Genomic DNA, 18,708 nt, shown 5'->3' with positions numbered 1-18,708 from the left:
GCATTTGGTAGGAGTTGAAACTTGGAAAGAATGTTGGGATGGAGATAAAGAAGTTGAATATTAGTCACAGGAGATAGCTAACTGAAAGGTATGAAGTATAAGGTATGAAAAAACAGGAAGGTCATTGTGAATACACCAAATATGTGAAGGGCTATCAAATTCATTATCTTTGAAATCTGAGCCAGAGCCCATTCATGAAGGTGTATTACTGTTATCTTAGAAACCAGAGGAAGCCACTAGATCTTGACCATTGTGGGATCTGCCTTTTTGGAATATCAGTTTGAAAGCTGTGTGAATAAGGATTTGGAAGAGGAAGAAACTGAAGCCAGATAAGCTCAGAAGCTATTGAATTGATCCAGGTGTCAGGTAACGAGGACTTGAAGTAAAGTGACATCTACAAGAACAGAATGGAGCAGAGATGGAACAGTTGTCATGGAGTTGGAATCTACTGAGGAAGGAGGGAAGAGAATGAAGGGTTACTGGGATTGCAATTGAGGGTGACTGGAAGATACTACTATCTTTAACAGAAATAGTGATATTAGAAAGTGATATTAGAATATTGTCATTGGGAGGGAAGGGAAGCTTGAATAAGAAAAATTAGTTTTGCAATGACTATGTCTAATTTGAGTTGACAATGGGAAATCCAGTTGAAGATGTGACACAAGTTTCAGAGGACACCAGCACTAAATCATTCTGGGAAACCTTAGAAGAGATAGTCTCAACCCAAGGGAGTTAATGAGATTAAGAAAAGATGGGAAGAGGAAATGACCTAGAAGAGGGAATACCTTTTCCTAGGAGTTCAGCTATAAAAGTGAGAAGAAGCATAGGATAATAGCTTGAGAGAAGTTTGGTAGAATTAAGGTTTTTTCAAAGGTTGAGGGAAGGGGTGGCTAGGTGGTACAGTGGATAGACAGCTGGCCTTGGAGTCAGGAATACCTGAATTCATCCATCCTCAGACACTTAATAATTACCTAGCTGTGCAGCCTTGGGCAAGCCACTTAACCCCATTGCCTTGCAAAAACTAAAAAAAAAAAAGAAAAAAGGTTGAGGGAAATCAAACATGTTTTTAAGCAGGTAGGGTCAACTTTCTTAAGACTAAAATATAAAACATTTGGTGATGACACCTGCTTTGTATCCTGGCAGTATGCTGAGGGCTGAGAATAAAAATAATGGTCAAAAAAAGATTCATGCTCTCAAATTATATAATTGATATTTCTAAGAATGAAGAATGTTGGAAAAAGACCCGCTAGAACGAATGCACACAGAAAGGGAGGATCAGATAAATTCTACAAGTGGAATGACTAAAATGGAAAAAAGAGCTCAAATTTATTGCTCACAAAGGATATTTCCTCAGAAATAAGGAATAACTGAGGGTTTATGTCTTTCATTCAAGAACAGAATTCAAAACATTAAAAAAGGAATAGAAACAAAAAGATGAAATAAATTGAAGCTTCATAGAAAAAGGATCCAATAAGAATACCATAAGAGGATTCTTGGAGTAAGAAAGACTGATTTTTTTTAATCACAGCATTACCTGAGTAAAGGAAAATAAAGATCAAAGGAAGACAGAGAAATAGGGAAAAAAAATTTAGGCAAGGGAGTGGAAAGGCAGTAAAATTATGCTAAATCCATTTTGGCTTTAACTTGTATGATTCTTCAAATTACTATAGATTGGCTATGAAAAACCATTAAAATTTTTTATTACTGATGAATAGATGAAATAGAAAAATAGGTTGAACAAGCATTTATCATTTTTATTTTGAATATCTATACTTCTTTGTCCTTTAAATATACTGAGATAGATTGCTTTTTGTTCTTTACATACTTAGAGTCTTGATTCTTTATTATTGTGTCCCACAATGTGGTTCTGAAGCTATGTCCAGCTCTTAGTTTTCTACTCTTCTTAAAGAAGACCCTATCATCTGATCCCCTCAGGGAGAAAAAATTATAAGACTTGTTACTCTCCTACTATGCACCATGTCCATCTCTGCCTTTATTCCTCACTTAATTATTTTCCTCATTTACTATTTTTTTTCCCCTATTGAAAGTAGTAGACATTAGGTAGGGTTACTACCTGGCCTCAATAACCCAGGAAGGCTGACTCAGGTCCTTGGCATAATATATGCATTAAATAAAAAAATGAATTATGTATCTGTTGAGTTATACAGTAGAGGAAATTTTTGCTTTGGAATGTTTTTCCTGTGATCAGAGACAATGTTTCAATATAACGGACCAAGAGTAGAAATACCTGGATATGGCTTAAGTATTCAGGCAAAGACAGTTAAACAAGCACTGATAGAAAGAGAATCTTTAAGTAAGGTTGGCTTTGCCTTCAACATTTTTCTATCCCAAGAAAGCTTAAGAGATTAGCAGGAAAAGTCTGTGACAGCAAGGTGGAGGTTTGTAATCAGTAGCAGCAGCAGCAACTTTAACAGCTCTCAACTCAGAGGCAGGGGGTGGGGGGGGTACGAGTAGATACTAGAAGGTACCCGGTATTAAAACTCTAACTGTGTTAGAGTTGGCACTTAGTGATAATTCTTATTGCTCATACACAATTGCAGAATGCTGTTCTAGGCTGGAGAGGAGCACTAGTGGTCAGTTGCGAGAGGACAAGAGCCCTGGTCATATCTCAGAAGCAAAGAGGAGATGAGACACTGAAGAAGACCAGGGACTCTTTCTGAATAAAAACCAGAACAAAGACCAGGGAAATAGGGACTATCCCTCTCCAAAGATCACACCATCATGTAAGCACCAACAACTTGCAGATCCTCAAAACTAACTGAAAACAGTGGCACAAAAAAAGCCTGAAGGTTAAATCAGTAATTCCCCATCCCAAGGTGAGCAGAGTCCAAACTGAACACAAAACACAAAGTCAAGAAATAGACTAAAAACAAAATTTGTCCATAAAAAGCTATTATGGTAGCAAGAAAGACCAAGACGTAACCTTAGAAGAAGCCAATAATGGGAAAATACATAACCAGAATCTCAAAGAAAATGCTGTTTGGACCAAAGCCCAACAATTCCTGGAAGAGGGGTGACTAGGTGGAGCAGCGGATAGAGCATCAACCCTGGAGTCGGAAGTGCCTGAGTTCAAATTTGGCCTCAGACACTTTAATAATTACCTAGCTGTGTGGCCTTGGGCCAGCCACTTAACCCCATTTGCCTTGCAAAAAGCTAAAAAAAAAAAATTCCTGCAAGAGTTAAAGAAGAGCTAAGAGTGATAGAGGAAAAAGTGGAGGAAAAACAAGAATAAAGGAGGAAAATTATGAAACGAAAAATTCATAGCTTAGTAAAAGATATATGAAAACAAAACAAACACCTAAAAAAGTTGTCCTAGTGTTTTAAGAGGCATAGACAAATCACTGAAAAAAAGACATCCTTCAAAAAGTAGAACTGGCAAACTAGAAAAAGATATATAAAATCTCTGTGAAGAAAAACCTCCTTAAAAATTAGAAAAGGGGGGTGGCTAGGCCCTGGAGTCAGGAGGACCTGAGTTCAAATCCAGCCTCAAACACTTAATAATTACCTAGCTGTGTGGCCTTGGGCAAGCCACTTAACCCCATTTGCCTTGCAAAAACCTAAAATAAAAAAAAAATAGAAAAGGGCAAATGGAAAGTAATGACTTTATGGGACATTAAGAAATAAAAAAAAAACCTCAAATGACTCAAGGGAAGTATAAAATGGTAAACATGAGAGTAATGAGAGTAATCATAAGGATCTTAATAAGGTTAAACTGTTTACATTCCTATGTGCATGTAATTTCTTTTTTTTTTTTTTTTTTGCAAGACAAGGGGGTTAAGTGATTTGCCCAAGATCACACAGCTAGGTAATTATTAAGTCTCTGAGGCTAGATTTGAACTCAGGTCCTTCTGACTCGAGGGCTGGTGTTCTATCCACTGCACCACCTGGCTGTACTATGCATGTAATTTCTAAGAACTTTTTCATAATTATGTGGGAATTTAAAAAGTTTACATAGAGGGCACGGGTATGAATTGTGTATGTTGGAATGATCCCCCCCCCAAAAAAAATGTATATATATATAAGGTGAGAAAGAAGCTGCATTGATAGAAAGGAAAGTTTGATGGGGAACATTTTCTCCCATAAAAGGAGCACATTATAAAAAGCTTTTATAGTGAAGGGGAAAATAGGATGAAGGGTAGCTGGTAATGCTTGAATCTCATTCTAACCAGATTTGATTCAAAGAACAAAGAATATCTTTAGATAGTATATAATAATGTAACATACACAATAAGAAAATAGGAAGGGAATGGATAGAACAAAAAAGGATGATAAAAGGGAGAAGAGATTAAGAAAGGCAGTCATTCAGAGTTAAATTTTTGAGGAGGAAGCTGATAAAAAGAAAGAAAAGAAGAAACAAGGTTTGGAAGAGAAAGCACAAGTAGTCACCTTCCAACTATCAGAAATGACAAATGCTTGATATAAGGGGGGGAGGAATAGGTATATTAATGAATTGTTGGTGGAGTAGTGAGCCAAAGCAAACATTCTGGAAAACAATTTGGAATTATACCCAAAGAATATAATTCTATACCCAACAATACTAATCATCCTGTATCCCAATCAGATGAAAGAAAAAGGAAGAGCAACTATTTGTACAAAAATATTTATGACACCTGTTTTTCTGATGGCAAAGAATTGGAACTCTTGAACTTTTGAATTCAATTGAATGTGTTCTCTTTTTCCTTAGTACTGTTTTATTTTTTATTTTTTTTAATTAGATAGCTTTTTTTTCTTTAAAATTGAAATTTTATTGTATTTTTCCAAATACATGTTATGGAAATTTTTCAGCTTTGTCCACAAGCATACTTATGTTACATATTTTTCTACCATGCTCCCTTCCCACTCCCCTCCCCTTGGAGGCAAACAGTCTGGCAAAAGTTGTATATGTACATTTGTGTTTAACATACTTACATATTAGTCATTTTCAATATGGGAATTAAGATTAAGGCAAAAGAAAGAAAATCATGGGATAGGAAGAAAAAACATAAGAATCTTTTAGAAAAATGAACTTAGTATCCATTCAGATTCTGTGGTTGGTTTGGGGAATTTTTTCCCCTTTGGATGTGGATGGCATTGTGTATAATAGATCTCCCAGGGTTGTCCTAGATCTCTGAACTGCTGAGACGAGCTGCATCCATCATAGTTGATTGACTCACAATGATGTTGTTAATGTGTAGTGTTCTCTTGCTTCTGCTCTCTCCACTAAGCATCATTTTATGTAATTCTTCCCATGCTTCTCTAGAGTCGAACCATTCGTGATTTCTTATAGAACAATAATACTCTAATATTCATATACCTTACCTAGTTCAGCCATTCCCTAATTAATGGGCATCCCCTCAATTTCCAATTCTTTGCCACTTCAAAAAGAACTGCTATGAATATTTTGGAACATGTGGGACTTTTCCCACTTTTTTAATGATTTCTTATAGGCCTACTGTTGGTACTACTGGGTCCAAAAGTATGATCAGTTTTATTACTCATGGGGCAAAGTTGTAGATTGTTCTCTAGAATGGGTGGTTCAGTTAACAGCTCCACCAGCAATGCATTAATGTTCCAGTCTTCCCACAACTCTCCCACATTGATCATTTTCCCTTTTTGTCATCTTAGCCAATCTGACAGGTCTGAAATAATACCTCTTAGATGTTTGTTTGTTTTTCTCATAGATGTTTTGATCTGCATTTCTCTAACCAATAATGATTTGAAGCTATTTATATGATATATATATATATATATACATATATATATATATATGTATATTTTATTTGAAAACTACCTTCCATATCCTTTGACCATTTATCTATTGGGAATGACTTGTAATCTTATAAATTTCATTCTCTATATATTTTAGAAATGAGACCTTTATTAAAGCCACTAGCTGTGAAAATTGTTTCCCAGCTTTCTGTTTTCCTTCTAATCTTGACTGCATTGGTTTGTATTAGTGTAAAACCCTTTTAATTTAATATAGTCAGAATTATCCATTTTGTAATTTATAATGTCCTCTCTTTATTGTTTGGTCATAAATTTGTCCCCTTTCCATAGATATGATAGCGTTTCTTGGCCTATTAATTTATCTGTGGTATCACCATTTTCCTCCAAATTCTGTACCTATTTTGACCTTATTTTGGTCAAATATGGTAAGATATGGGTCTATTCTTAGTTTTTGCTTTACAATTTTCCATTTTTGCCATAAGTTTTTGTTGAACAATGAGTTCTTATCCTAGAAACTATTGTTTTTGGGTTTGTCAAAAAGATTACTCCAGTTATTTACTACTGTTTGTTTCTTTTAGATCTCCCTAATTCACTGGTCTATTATTCTATTTCTTAACCAGTACCAGGAAGCTTTTTTTGTTGTTTTGTTTCTTTAGTTGTTGCAAGATATTTGGGGTTAAGCGACTTGCAAGGTCACACAGACAGGTAATTATTAAGTGTCTGAGATCAGATTTGAATTCAAGTTCTTCTGACTCCAGGGTCAGTACTCTATCCACTGTGCAGGGTTCCAGTACCAAGCGGTTTTGATGACTGCCACTTTATAGTATAGCTTTAGATCTGGTAAAGCTTGACCACCTTCATTTTTTAATTCATCAATTCCCTTGATATTCTTGACTTTTTGTTGCTCCAGATGAATTTTCTTAACATTTTTTTTTTAGGTCTGTAGAATAGTTTTTTGGTAGTTATTGCTATGTCACTGAGTAAGAACTTTAATTTGCATAGAATTGTCATTTTTATTATAATAGCTTGGTCTATTCATGAACAATTGCCTTTTTTATAATTGTTTACATCTGACTTTATGTGGAAAGGGTTTTGTAATTGTGTTCATATAGTTTCTTGGGTTGTCTTTATTTTTTCTTGTTTTTCTTTCACAAAATGGGGAATATCAATTATTGATTTCTGTGACATCACAGATATAATTTATATCAAATTGCTGTTCTTCTCACTGAAGGGGAGAATTATTGGAGGTAGGAAGGGAATTTGGAATTCAAGATTTCAGAACATGAATGTTATAAATTGCAATTGTAAAACATTCAAGAAATAAAAATATCTTTTAGTGAAAAGGAAACCATAAATGTAATGAGAATTGCAACAAAGTAGAAATGGTCCCCTCTTTGCCTTCCTGTAACAACTTTATTTTTTTGAAGATATCCTAAATTCACTAGATCTCATGCAATTATCGCTTAAAAAAACCCCATCATTTTAAAACCCTTTTTTGGATCATGATCTTCTTTGTTAGATGAACCTTTTGCATCCATTTCTGAAATAATGTTTTAAAATGCAGACAATAATAATATATTTACATATTTATAAATGAAAGTAGGTACAGTGAAATATTTTATCAAAATATTTTAAAAATCAATTTATACTTATTCATTTATATTTATTGTTCATTACATATATTTTTATTAAATAAATTCTCATGGTAATAAACAATCTCCATGACTCTATTATAGTGTGCTAGTTAATACTCTTGTGGTCATTTGTTAAGTATGGTTAATATTAGGACTGCCTTTATATAGAAATGTTGTAATTTTTGTGTCTTTCAGAATGATTGGACTTACAGTTGGCTTTGAAAGAAAGGACATGTTGGATGTAAGATACAGACGAAATAAAGATGATATTGTAATCGATGTAGTTTTACAGGAGCTGTATCTCTGTGCAAGTCTAGAATTCCTGAAGGCAGTTTCAGATGTCTTTCTTACAGCCTATTCAAGTGGTATTATTATAGACACTAGTAATGTTGCTCCACTGAGGACCTCCAAAGAAGGTAACTTGATAATGTGTATTTAATTGACAGCTTGCAATTAGTTTTGCTGTAGTGTTGCAAAAGATTTGTTTCTCTATGAATTCAAAAAAGTGATTGTGATGGTTTTTCCATATTTAATATTGTTTTCTTACAAGCAATTTCTAGTTTGGTTTTTATTCATAAATAAATTATGCTATTTAAAAAGGTTAGCTTGTTTGCATGTGAATGCACGTGCATCAAGAAAAAATTTCAATATTTTAAACACAGTCTTTATAAGTTTAAATTTTAAATGTCTCAATTGTACAGTAACATTATTAACACATTAGAGGCAAAACCCACTCTGGAGTCATGAAACATTAGCATAGTGTTTTAAATAAAATTCTCTAGTACTTTACTACTGCTGCTTTTATCCATTTGTGAAGTCCATTTGCTGAAGTTAGTAAATTATTCATATATGATCTTTGAAAATTTTTGGAAAAAAATTCATCCCTTATATTATAATCTGATGATGAGTCCCCATACATATAGCTAGTTTATAAATTCGGGAAACATCACTGCAATCTAACCTTTTTAAGAACATAAAATATAATGCTGTTATTTAAAATCTTATTTTAGTGCAATTAGATACGGCAGTGAAATGGGTGATGAATATTTTGATTAAAAATCCTGAAATTGTGTTCGTGGCTGATTTGTCAAGACATGATGCTCCATCATTAGTAGTTACAACACAGTGTGAAATCTGTTGGAAGTGGACACCTTTTTTAAATACAGTAACAGCTGCAATTAAAGATCTCCAAGTGAGAGCATGTCCCTTTCTTCCAGGCAAGAGAGATGGCAAAGTTACTACGGTCAGTATTCTCTTTCAAATATGTTAATTAAAATTCATTTTTGAATCTTTATTGTGTTCTTTTGTTTTCCATCTACAATTTCCCCAAATATTTCATGCCTTCCTCCCTTATCTAACAAACCATCATTTGCATCAAAGAAAAAAAGTGACAAAAAAATGAAACTCAGCAAAATTAACAAACTTAGCAAAGTACATGTGATAATATCTGCGCTATTCCATACTTCCAATTCAATACCTCTTCTAGTGGAGGGTCATAGTGTTCTTTGTCCCTTGGCCACACACCCCTTAGTTGTTTTGATTTGCATTTTCATTTTATAAAATAAACTGCTTTTGCTTTTAAGTGATCTATGTTTGGTGTATTCCTCTACCCTCTTGTCCTTTATAACAAAGAATAAATGAGATGTGGTAAAATATCATTAATTAAAGCCAACTACAATATATCAGACAGTCCTACTCTCTGTACTGATGATTCAACTTTCTGCTTTATCTCTAGTCTCCCCTCTCTAACTTTCAACAATCTTGAACCTCATGTGCAGTAAACAGATTAAGTTCAATATGCCCCAAATCAGACCCATATCTTTCCCCATAAAGCCTTCCCACCTCCTGCTGTCTCTATTACTGTAGAATGTGATGCCATTCTCCCAGTCTCTAAGGCTCAAAATTTAAGAATAAATACTGGATTCTTTATTGTCCAATACCCTCTTATGTCTGATCTATTGCCAAGGCATTTGATCTTTGCAGCATTTCTCTATACCCCATTCTCTCTTCTGACTCTGCCACTACCTGGTACAGAGTCTTATCACCTCTTAGCTAGTCTATTATAATAGTCTGCCGGTGGGTCAACCTTCTTCAGATCTCTCCCTACTCTTTCATTCTTCCATGATAAAACATTCTATCCTATATCTATAGGCATAGATTCTTGCTATTTTCTTCTTCCTTATCTCTTCCTACTTTCTTCCCTAGCTTTCTTTTAAGTTCCTGTCAAAATCCTACCTTCTGTTGGAAGCCTTACCCAACCCTCTTGATTTTAGTGCCTTCCTTCCATTAATTATTTCCTCTTTATCTTTTAAATTGCCTACTTTGTATATATTTTATTGCATGTTGTCTCTCCCCTCCCCCTGCCCCCCCCCCCAATTAAATTGTGAACTTCCAGGGGCAGTACTGTCTTGTGTGTCTTTTAGTACAGTGCTTGGAGTATAGCAAGAACATAATAAATGGTTATTGATTGACTTGCTTTATTGTAGTAAGTTTTCCCAGAATTCTCTGAGTTTATCCTATTCATTGCTTCTACAGCACAATGATATATCCATGAACCAAAACTTGTTAAAGCATTCCCCAATGTTTGAGCATTTGCTTCGCTTCTACTTTGCTACTAAAAAGAAAATTGTTTTAAATATTTTTGTGTTCATGAGACCATTCTTAATTTTTTTGACCTCCTTGAGAAATATATCTAAGAATCAGACCTCTGTATTGAAAGGTCTAGTCATTTTAGTCACTTTTTTTTTAGTTTAATTGGAAATTGACCTGTGTTCTTATCACTTTGGCATTCCTTTTAAACAATGCAGATTGTAACTCATCAATAACTATTCATCCTGTTTGACTTTTTAAAATGCCATCCCCTAAGCTCACCACCAGTGTTCCAATGAAAATGCTAGAGGACTTCCTCATACAAATAAAATGATTTGGCCCTCCCCCTCCTCCATGTCCCACCTGTCCATTTTCTCTTATTATTGTATATAGCATTGTTCATCTTTCCTTTCCCAGATAATCTAAGATCTATAGGTTGTCCATTTAAGTGCATGTTGCAGTCTGGGCAATTGAGATGCTTGATCCATTTGGGCTTTTCTTTGTGAATATGCAGACCAAAGTCTTTTGGATTATTATGATTCTCTTCAAAGAGGCTAGCCTGTGTTCTGGGATTTTCCTTCATTTTTCTTACACATCTAAGTTGTGTAGTGGAAAGAATGTTGGAAATAGAGTCAAAAAGATAGTTCAGTTCTGGATTTAGACATTGACTAACTTTGTGATCCTGGGCAAGTCATTTAACCTATTTCCCAAAGCTTGTTATCTGTAAAATAAGCATCATCAATGCATCCTCCCAAGGGATGTTGTAAAGATCAAGGGAGATAAAAATCTGTAAAGTGCTTTGAAATTCGTGAAGTGTTATATAAATGATAGATGTTGGTATTGTTATTACTATATATTTTATTGTGTGCCCCAAGTTTACAATACTAATGGACAAATTCTATAGTATAGCAACAGGAGCATCTGCAGGACTTAATCAACAGGAATTATTCAGCCTGGTTATATTCCTTGCTGTTTAATGTTTTATGCAAGTATATACGTGTGTGTGTGTGTGTGTGTGTGTGTGTGTGTGTGTGTGTGTGAATTATAAATACACACATATACATGTGCACACATCCCTGTTTTATTTCTCTTGATGTTGATGATCTGAGAATTGTTGGACAGGTTTTTTAACTGTTTTATCTAACACACGTGGATCTTATATAATTTAGATGTGTGGGAAGATAACTTTTTTTTTCCATTAAAGGTTTTATTTATTTTGTGTTTTATAATTTTCCCCCTAATCTTACTTCCCTCCCCCACTCCCCACAGAAGGCAATTTGTCAGTCTTTACATTGTTTCCATGTTATATATTGATCCAAATTGAGTGTGATGAGAGAGAAATCATATCCTTAAGGAAGAAACATAAAGTATAAGGTATAACAAAATTAGACAATAAGATATCAGTTCCCCCCCCCCCTAAATTAAAGGAAATACTCCTTGGATTTTGTTCAAGCTCCATGGTTCTTTATCTCGATACAGATGGTATTCTCCACTGCAGACAGCCCCAAATTGTCCCTGACTGTTGCACTGATGGAATGAGTGAGTCCATCAAGGTTGATCATTGCCCCCATGGTTGCTGTTAGGTGTACAATGTTTTTCTGGTTCTGCTCATCTTACTTCAGCATCAGTTCATGCAGATCCCTCTAGGCTTCCCTGAATTCCCTGGTTTCTAATAGAACAGTAGTGTTCCATGACATACATATATAACAGTGTGCTAAGCCATTCCCCAGTTGAAGGACATTTACTTGATTTCCAATTCTTTGCTGCCACAAACAGGGCTGCTATGAATATTTTTATACAAGTGATGTTTTTGCCCTTTTAAAGATAACTGTTTTGAGAGCCTAAAAAATAGAGATGCTTGATCTATTTGGGCGTTTCTTTGTGAATATGTAGACTAAGGTCTTTTGTATTATTGTGATTCTCTTCAAAGAGGCTGTCCTGTGTTCCCTACCAAATTATTTTATTTTTGTTATCAACAAATAGTAGACCTATGAGAGCTTATATTCTCTGCATCTTTCAGTCAGTTGTGAAATTGTAAAGATGTGTTCCATTTTTAAATATCACTTTTAAAAGTTTGCTGGCTAATACTTTCATTAATGATACCTTCATATATTGCTGTGTTGATATCATGTATTCTTCATGCCTTGCTAACAAAGATTTTACAGAGATTTGAAGATAGATATATAGATCAATGTTCTTGCATTTTTTGTTTTTAAATTATTAATATAGCCCAAGATTTTAAAGCTTATGTGTATGTGGGGGAGTGTAGCGCATGTGTGTGTGTGTGTGTGTGTGTGTGTGTGTGTGTGTGTAATCATGCCCTTTCAACATTTTCACCTCTGTCTTGGATTCTCCTCTTAACATAGTCTTGGTCTAATCTGGTTAGATTTTTCTTGTCTGTTCTCTTTGGTACCATTCCTGCCTCTTTTTTAAACTCATTTAGGACTATGATATCAGTGTCAAAATGTATTACACTTATAATTGATTTAAAAATGGTTAAATAGTTTTTTGGCAAATAATTTCTATTTTTCTTCTTTTTTGTTGTTCTTACCTTTTTATCCCTGAATACATCCAGGATGCCTTTACTCATTTCTCTTGTTAAATTTAAAAATGTTTTTATCCTTAGTTATTTCTATTTGTTTGTGATATATTACTGCTAATACTAATTAATAATACTCATCTGTAAGATTTCACAGATAAATTTATATTTAAATCTGTTATTGTGTTAGGCTTCCAAGTGGTAGAATCAATTTACAATTCTACCAATTCTGAGTTAGTGTCCTTTTATTTTTATATCCTTTCCAATATTAACTAAAACCACGTTCTTTAGTTGTTTCCAATTGTCTGTATTTGAGATCAGAATTGTTTTGATTTGTATTACTTGGAATTTAGAATAGTCTTCATGTAGTTATTAGGAGTTCTTTTCTTGAAAGCTATTTGTTCATCAAATGATTTGAGTGTCTTTTAGGGTATACCTCTTAGTCTTAAATGTTAAGTTCCTGATGTTATCCGTGAAAACAGATATAATGTTGAATTTGGTTGACTTCTTGATCAGTTTTACAGAACAATTGTTTCCTCTTTATTATTTTTATTGTTGTTCAGTTATTTTCAGTTTAATGTGACTCTTTGTGACCCCTATTGGACTCTCTTGGCAAAGGTACTGAAATGGTTTGTCATTTTCTCCTCTAGCTCGTTTCACAGATGAGGAGCCATTTCCTTCCTAAACTGTAAAGCTTTAAAGCTATGAATGATAATCTGATCTTATTGTCTTCCAAGTTTTATTTTGTTTTGTGATGTGACTTTTGAAAAAATTTCCTGTCATCTATACATTTTTGGAAAACGTGATAGAAAGTTTTGGTTGACACTTACTTTCTATCAAAATTATTTTCAGTTTTCGGGTGGCTAGGTGGCGCAGTGGAAAGAGCATTGGCCCTGGAGTCAGGAGTACCTGAGTTCAAATCCAGCCTCAGACACTTAATTACCTATGTATGGCCTTGGGCAAGCCACTTAACCTCATTTGCCTTGCAAAAAACTAAAAACAAATTATTTTAAGTTTTCCCATTAGTTTTTACCAAAGAGAAAATTTCCTAAGTAGTTTTACTTTTTTAAATTTATTAGCAAACATCATGCTAAAAAGTTTTTTTAATTCTTCCTTCTCTAGCTTGTACAACTGATGTATTTTTCTGTTTTTTAGTCAATATCAAATAGTTTTGATAATTTCTTCATTTTTATATAAATTAAAGTCTGGGAGTATTGTTACTTTTATTACTGGGTTGTTTGCTTGTTTGTTTGCTGTTACTTATTACTACTTTTTTACTATTAGGTTCTTTTAGATTCTAAAATGTTTGTTCTTTCAAATGAATTTTTAAAATTATTTTGTCTTGCTCTTTAAAGAACCCCTAGTTTTTAAAATGGTATTGCATTAAAATTTTAAATTTATTTATTTAGTTATTTGGGGGTGTGGCTTATGATCAATTTTACTAAAAATAATTCTTATTGCTGATCTCTATAGTTTATTGGCAACTAGGTGGCGCAATGAATAGAGCAGCAGGCCTGCAGTCTGGTAGACTTGAGCTCAAATTTGAACGTGAACTCTGGGCAAGTTATTTAAACCTGTTTGCCTCTGTTTCTTCATCAGTAAAATGAGTTTAAAAAGAAATGACAAACCACTTCAGTATCTTTGTCAAGAAACCCCTAATTAAAATCATGAAGAGTTGGACACAATTAATCTCTTCTTTGCCTATGTTTATACCTTTAATAATTTAAAGAACTGTATCAAGACACAGAGAGGGAAGGGGGAATTTTTCTTTTCTCCTAAGGTTTTGGGAAATTTTTCACCATTTCAAATAATGTTAACTTTTGATCTGAGAAAAAAACTTTCTTTTATCATTAGTTCTTGGCATATGCTGTGTAGATTTTTTTTAAGATATAAATTAAGGTTGCACTTTTCTAAACCTGTTGATCATGTAGTTTTAGATATTTCACTCAATTTAATAAACTTATTAAAACATGATATGTGCAAGAAAGAATGTGGCATGATAGGGACATGGAGGGGAAAAATAATATGATTATAGTGCAAAGAGTAGATTCTAGCATTAGATGACCTGCATTCAAATTTTTGCTCTTTCAGATGCATTTTTTACATTATTATTAAATGAATTCTGTTTAAATATTATCTTATTCAAAGTATATTAAGCGTTTTTTTTGCTGATTGATATCTGTTTCTCTCAGGTTTTGCAGCCATGTGACTTATTTTATCAAAGAGTTCAGTCGGGTACAGACCCACAGGTGATAGATATATCAGTGAAATCTCTGACACTCAAGGTAGGTTAAAATGTTGTTCAAATACTTGATTTTTGTAATTTAAAAAAACATTAAGCCTACAACTAAGTGCAGTTTCTTTTTTCCAAAATATGTGTGTTTGTGTGTGTGTGTGTGTGTGTGTGTGTGTGTGCGCGCGCGCGCTAAAAAAGTAGACATTTTGATTTATGTATTTTTTGAAACATTAATTTTTAATTTATCAAAAGGTAAGTTTCTCTTATACTTATATTTTGTGAAACATTTTAAAAGAAGTGATAACTATCTTGCCAGAATTTTAGTTTTTTCCATCATTTATCCATTTATGAAAAAGAAAAATTAAATATGTGCCTTCTGTTTGTAAACCACCAAACTTAGTATAAAGGTGGAAAGTATTTTAAAGAGCAAGGTACATTTTATGTATTCTCAGTATCTTATAGTCCACTATAATATTTTTGATAAATAGTAGCTTATCTAAATTACAATTCATGTTCATAGAACTGGGAAATCACATTGGAATATAAACTAATAATAGTTTCTTTTATATAGTACTTAAGGTTTATAAAATGTTATTTATATGCCTTATTTGATTTTGATTTATTATGTAATTCTAGTAATCTTTAACCTATTAAAATAAATTCGAGTAATAATATTACTAATGATAGGAACAGTGTTATTTTTCCCCCCAATTAAATCACATCATTTTTGATTTTGTATATTTAGGCATACATTCACTAAGTTTCATAATGTAAATGTTGACTTCAGAAGTGCTTTTGTTCATGATAAATTTTTCTTCTAGATATCACCTATTATCATAAATACCATAATTGCTATCATGGCAACATTTTATAAAACTACAGAAGTTAAGCATCAAGATTCATTTCCACCTCATTCAGATTTATGGAACAAAATGGATACAAAAAAGCTGAAAATGTGGTTTCTTGAAGAGTCAAATGATAATGAAAAAGTGACTGCTATGGCAGAGTTGATTCCCAATGGAGAGATGATAAAAATGACTATTGACTCAATTTTTATTGTTCTTGAAGCTGGGATTGGTCATAGAACGGTTCCAATGCTGTTGGTAAAGTCATATTTTTCAGGGGAAGGTAAAAATTGGAGTACTCTAATCAATCTTCACTGTCATCTTGAGTTAGAAGTAAGTTTTCAACATTATAATCCCTTTTTCTAATTTATAAAATCAAGAATAATATTTTTGCCAGTTCATTTCCATACTCATAATTACAAGTAGTCTTTTCAAATTTCTTATAAATTGAATTAATTTTTATAATTTTTTGTATTGGACATCTTGTTTTAACTTTTAAAAAATACGTTACAAAAGATTTTCACTTAAAACTTGGAACCTAATATAAATATTTGAAATATTGAATCTTAGACCAAATTAACTTGTGAGCTTAAATCAATCAATCGGATTTGACAAAATTTCCCTAATCAGTATTTAATTATTCTTTTTAGGTTCTTTAAGTTTAGGAGTTGATTCTATTAATAGCTTATTCTGTATTCTGTTAATGATTATAACCTTTATTGGACTGTGCAAATATTTTAAAGCTGATTTGTAATGTAATATCTGCATTTTGCTCTCCCAAATATGGTGGAGCCTATTTTAGAATACTGGTATCTTTCTAAAGAAATAGTGAGTTAGAGACAGAATTAAAACAGAATATTTTTGTGATAATAGATATGACTTCTTAGTTCGAAGGGCAGAATATCTCATTGTTGCAGTTATTGAAGTCCATTAACAGTAATTTTTAAACTAAATTTAGTCTGACTTTTATTAGTGGAAATTGTTTTTGAAGATACATAGTATTAAAATAGATTTAAAATTTAAGAAACTCAAATTTCTGCTTTAATATTTACACTGATGGAACCATAGGGTTAGAAGGGAATCTTGGAGATGACCAATTAACTGAATAATGAATCTTTTTTAGTCCTGACAGCTGAGTATTGTTTACCTACTGGGATAGAATAATGTAATACCTTCTAACTTAGCTGATTGCATATTTTCAGTTATAGGAAGTTCTTGTGCCTATTGACCTAAAATGTGCCTCATAATTATAATTTTTACATGTTGTTTTCCCTTATGGAGTCAGACAATAAATATACTAATTCTATAAGTTATTTCAATATAATACTTATGTTTTCCTCTAAAATTTCATTTTATATTTCTCAGTTGTAATTTGATTCAGCTTATTAATCAAGTTTATTAATCAAGTGTACTTAGCTTCTTTAGATAGTTATCTGTCTTTTCCTATGACAGTTCTGTGTTAAAATGTTTAATTTTTTTGACTCTCAAAAAGTACTTTTTGCAGCTTATCCTGATACAAAATCTTTTCTAAATAATTTAAGTCAGATTTCAAATTTTTAAACGTGTTTGAAACATTCTTCAGAACTTTACATAGTATTTAGTCTAGGGTGTTCAGGGAATTCAAAATATCATATAATGAAACCTAGCATTAGAACATGAATGCCTGACTTTTTTTCAAAAATATCTGTTTAGGTACATTACTACAATGAAATGTTTGGTGTATGGGAACCCTTACTTGAACCTTTAGAAATTGATCAAACTGAAGATTTTAGATCTTGGAATTTTGGAATAAAGGTAGGTGTGTGTGTGTGTGTGTGTGTGTGTGTGTGTGTGTGTGTGTGTGTGTGTAATTTCAGATAAAATTCACATATTTAACTGGAAAAATTAAAAATTAAGTATATCTCATCTGTAAAGAACAGATTATATGACTATGAGGGAAACTAACAGGTTAATATTCTGGTTCTAGTGATGTGATTATCTTTTTGTAACCACAAGGTAAATGAACTTTTTAAAAATGGGGGATAGTGTTTTATACTAGGCACTAGTATATTGTTCCTTGAGATTAAAGAATTTTACTGTAGGAAGGACTCTTAGGGACCTATATCCCATTGTTTTACATATAAGAAAACTGAGACTCAGAGAAGTTAAATTTAGAGTCAGAGCTGGGTCATTAATGTAATTTCTAGTTCATTGTGATTATTCCCTAAGCTGCATTTTAATCCACTGAATGCTTTTTGTATGTTTATCTATGTGGTAGTTTTAAGATTGGGTTGATTGGGTATTCAAAGAGGACTAGCACCTCTGATGTGAGGGTTGCAAATCCAAAGCCCTTTTCAGGGCCGCTTATTCCTTTTTTGGTGTCTTCCTGGCATGCTCCAAGAATCTTTAGCTTGGGCAGTGGTTACCCTTTGGCAAACAGACTCAGCAAATGGGCCACACCAGAACATGTCACAAGATATGTTAACTTAGGTAGGAGTTAAGTTTGAATTTCAAGCATCACCCTTTTCTCCTTAAACCAGGGACAGAAGTAAGAGGTAATAGTGGATTGCAAGAAATTTAGAAACACAAAAGGATCATAAGCAACTTCATATTACTTTTTTTCTTTCTCATTGATAAGCAATAAAAAGTGCCATATTTTTTTTTCCCTTGACTGTAAGGCAATGTCAGGGAATATAGAGGGCAAAATTATTCTTTGCTCCTAGACTTCAGTTTTTTCAGTGATATTCTTATCTAGATTCTGAGATAAACTAACAGACTAGGGGAAATGGAGATTAAGAATGACAAAACTGGAAGTTTTTTTGATGGTTTAAGAGAGTATTATAATTTTGAGCTGATTTCACCAGAGTGAAATTATATATCATCCATTACCCCCCAACAGAATGTAAATTCCTTACACAAATACTTCTCCACCCAATTCAATGCTAAGTGCTTGGTAACTCAGTCTCGTAAACCTAGAAGATGATTAATAAGTATTTGTTGGGTTGAATATGGTTAAAGAAAATTAGGGAAGAGGGAATGATTTAAGTTGAAGGATGCTTAAGAACATAGACTTTTTAGGGAGTTTTTTGTATGTTTAATTTTAAAAATTAGATGTGTTTTTAATTGAATGTACTTATTTTGGCTTCTAATCTTTACCTA

At 33.0% G+C, this 18,708-nt stretch overlaps 1 protein-coding gene across 6 annotated transcripts in view; it reads left to right on the top strand.

Moving 5' to 3' along the window:
• Nucleotides 1-18,708, top strand: part of VPS13A (vacuolar protein sorting 13 homolog A) — a 349,000-nt gene that overhangs the window by 193,727 nt on the left and 136,565 nt on the right. For all 6 annotated transcript variants that reach the window (XM_074196703.1, XM_074196708.1, XM_074196704.1 and 3 more), the window contains 5 exons: nt 7,557-7,777; nt 8,372-8,604; nt 14,682-14,774; nt 15,547-15,903; nt 17,263-17,364. In XM_074196703.1, the coding sequence (XP_074052804.1) occupies nt 7,557-7,777; nt 8,372-8,604; nt 14,682-14,774; nt 15,547-15,903; nt 17,263-17,364 (1,006 nt within the window). The remainder of the gene's footprint in view (nt 1-7,556; nt 7,778-8,371; nt 8,605-14,681; nt 14,775-15,546; nt 15,904-17,262; nt 17,365-18,708) is intronic.

The sequence above is a fragment of the Macrotis lagotis genome, chromosome 8 (genome assembly GCF_037893015.1).
Source record: "Macrotis lagotis isolate mMagLag1 chromosome 8, bilby.v1.9.chrom.fasta, whole genome shotgun sequence".
Classification (NCBI taxonomy): Eukaryota; Metazoa; Chordata; class Mammalia; order Peramelemorphia; family Peramelidae; genus Macrotis; species Macrotis lagotis.
Note: the sequence above shows the minus strand (reverse complement) of the source record. Positions and strands in the feature narration are given on the sequence as shown.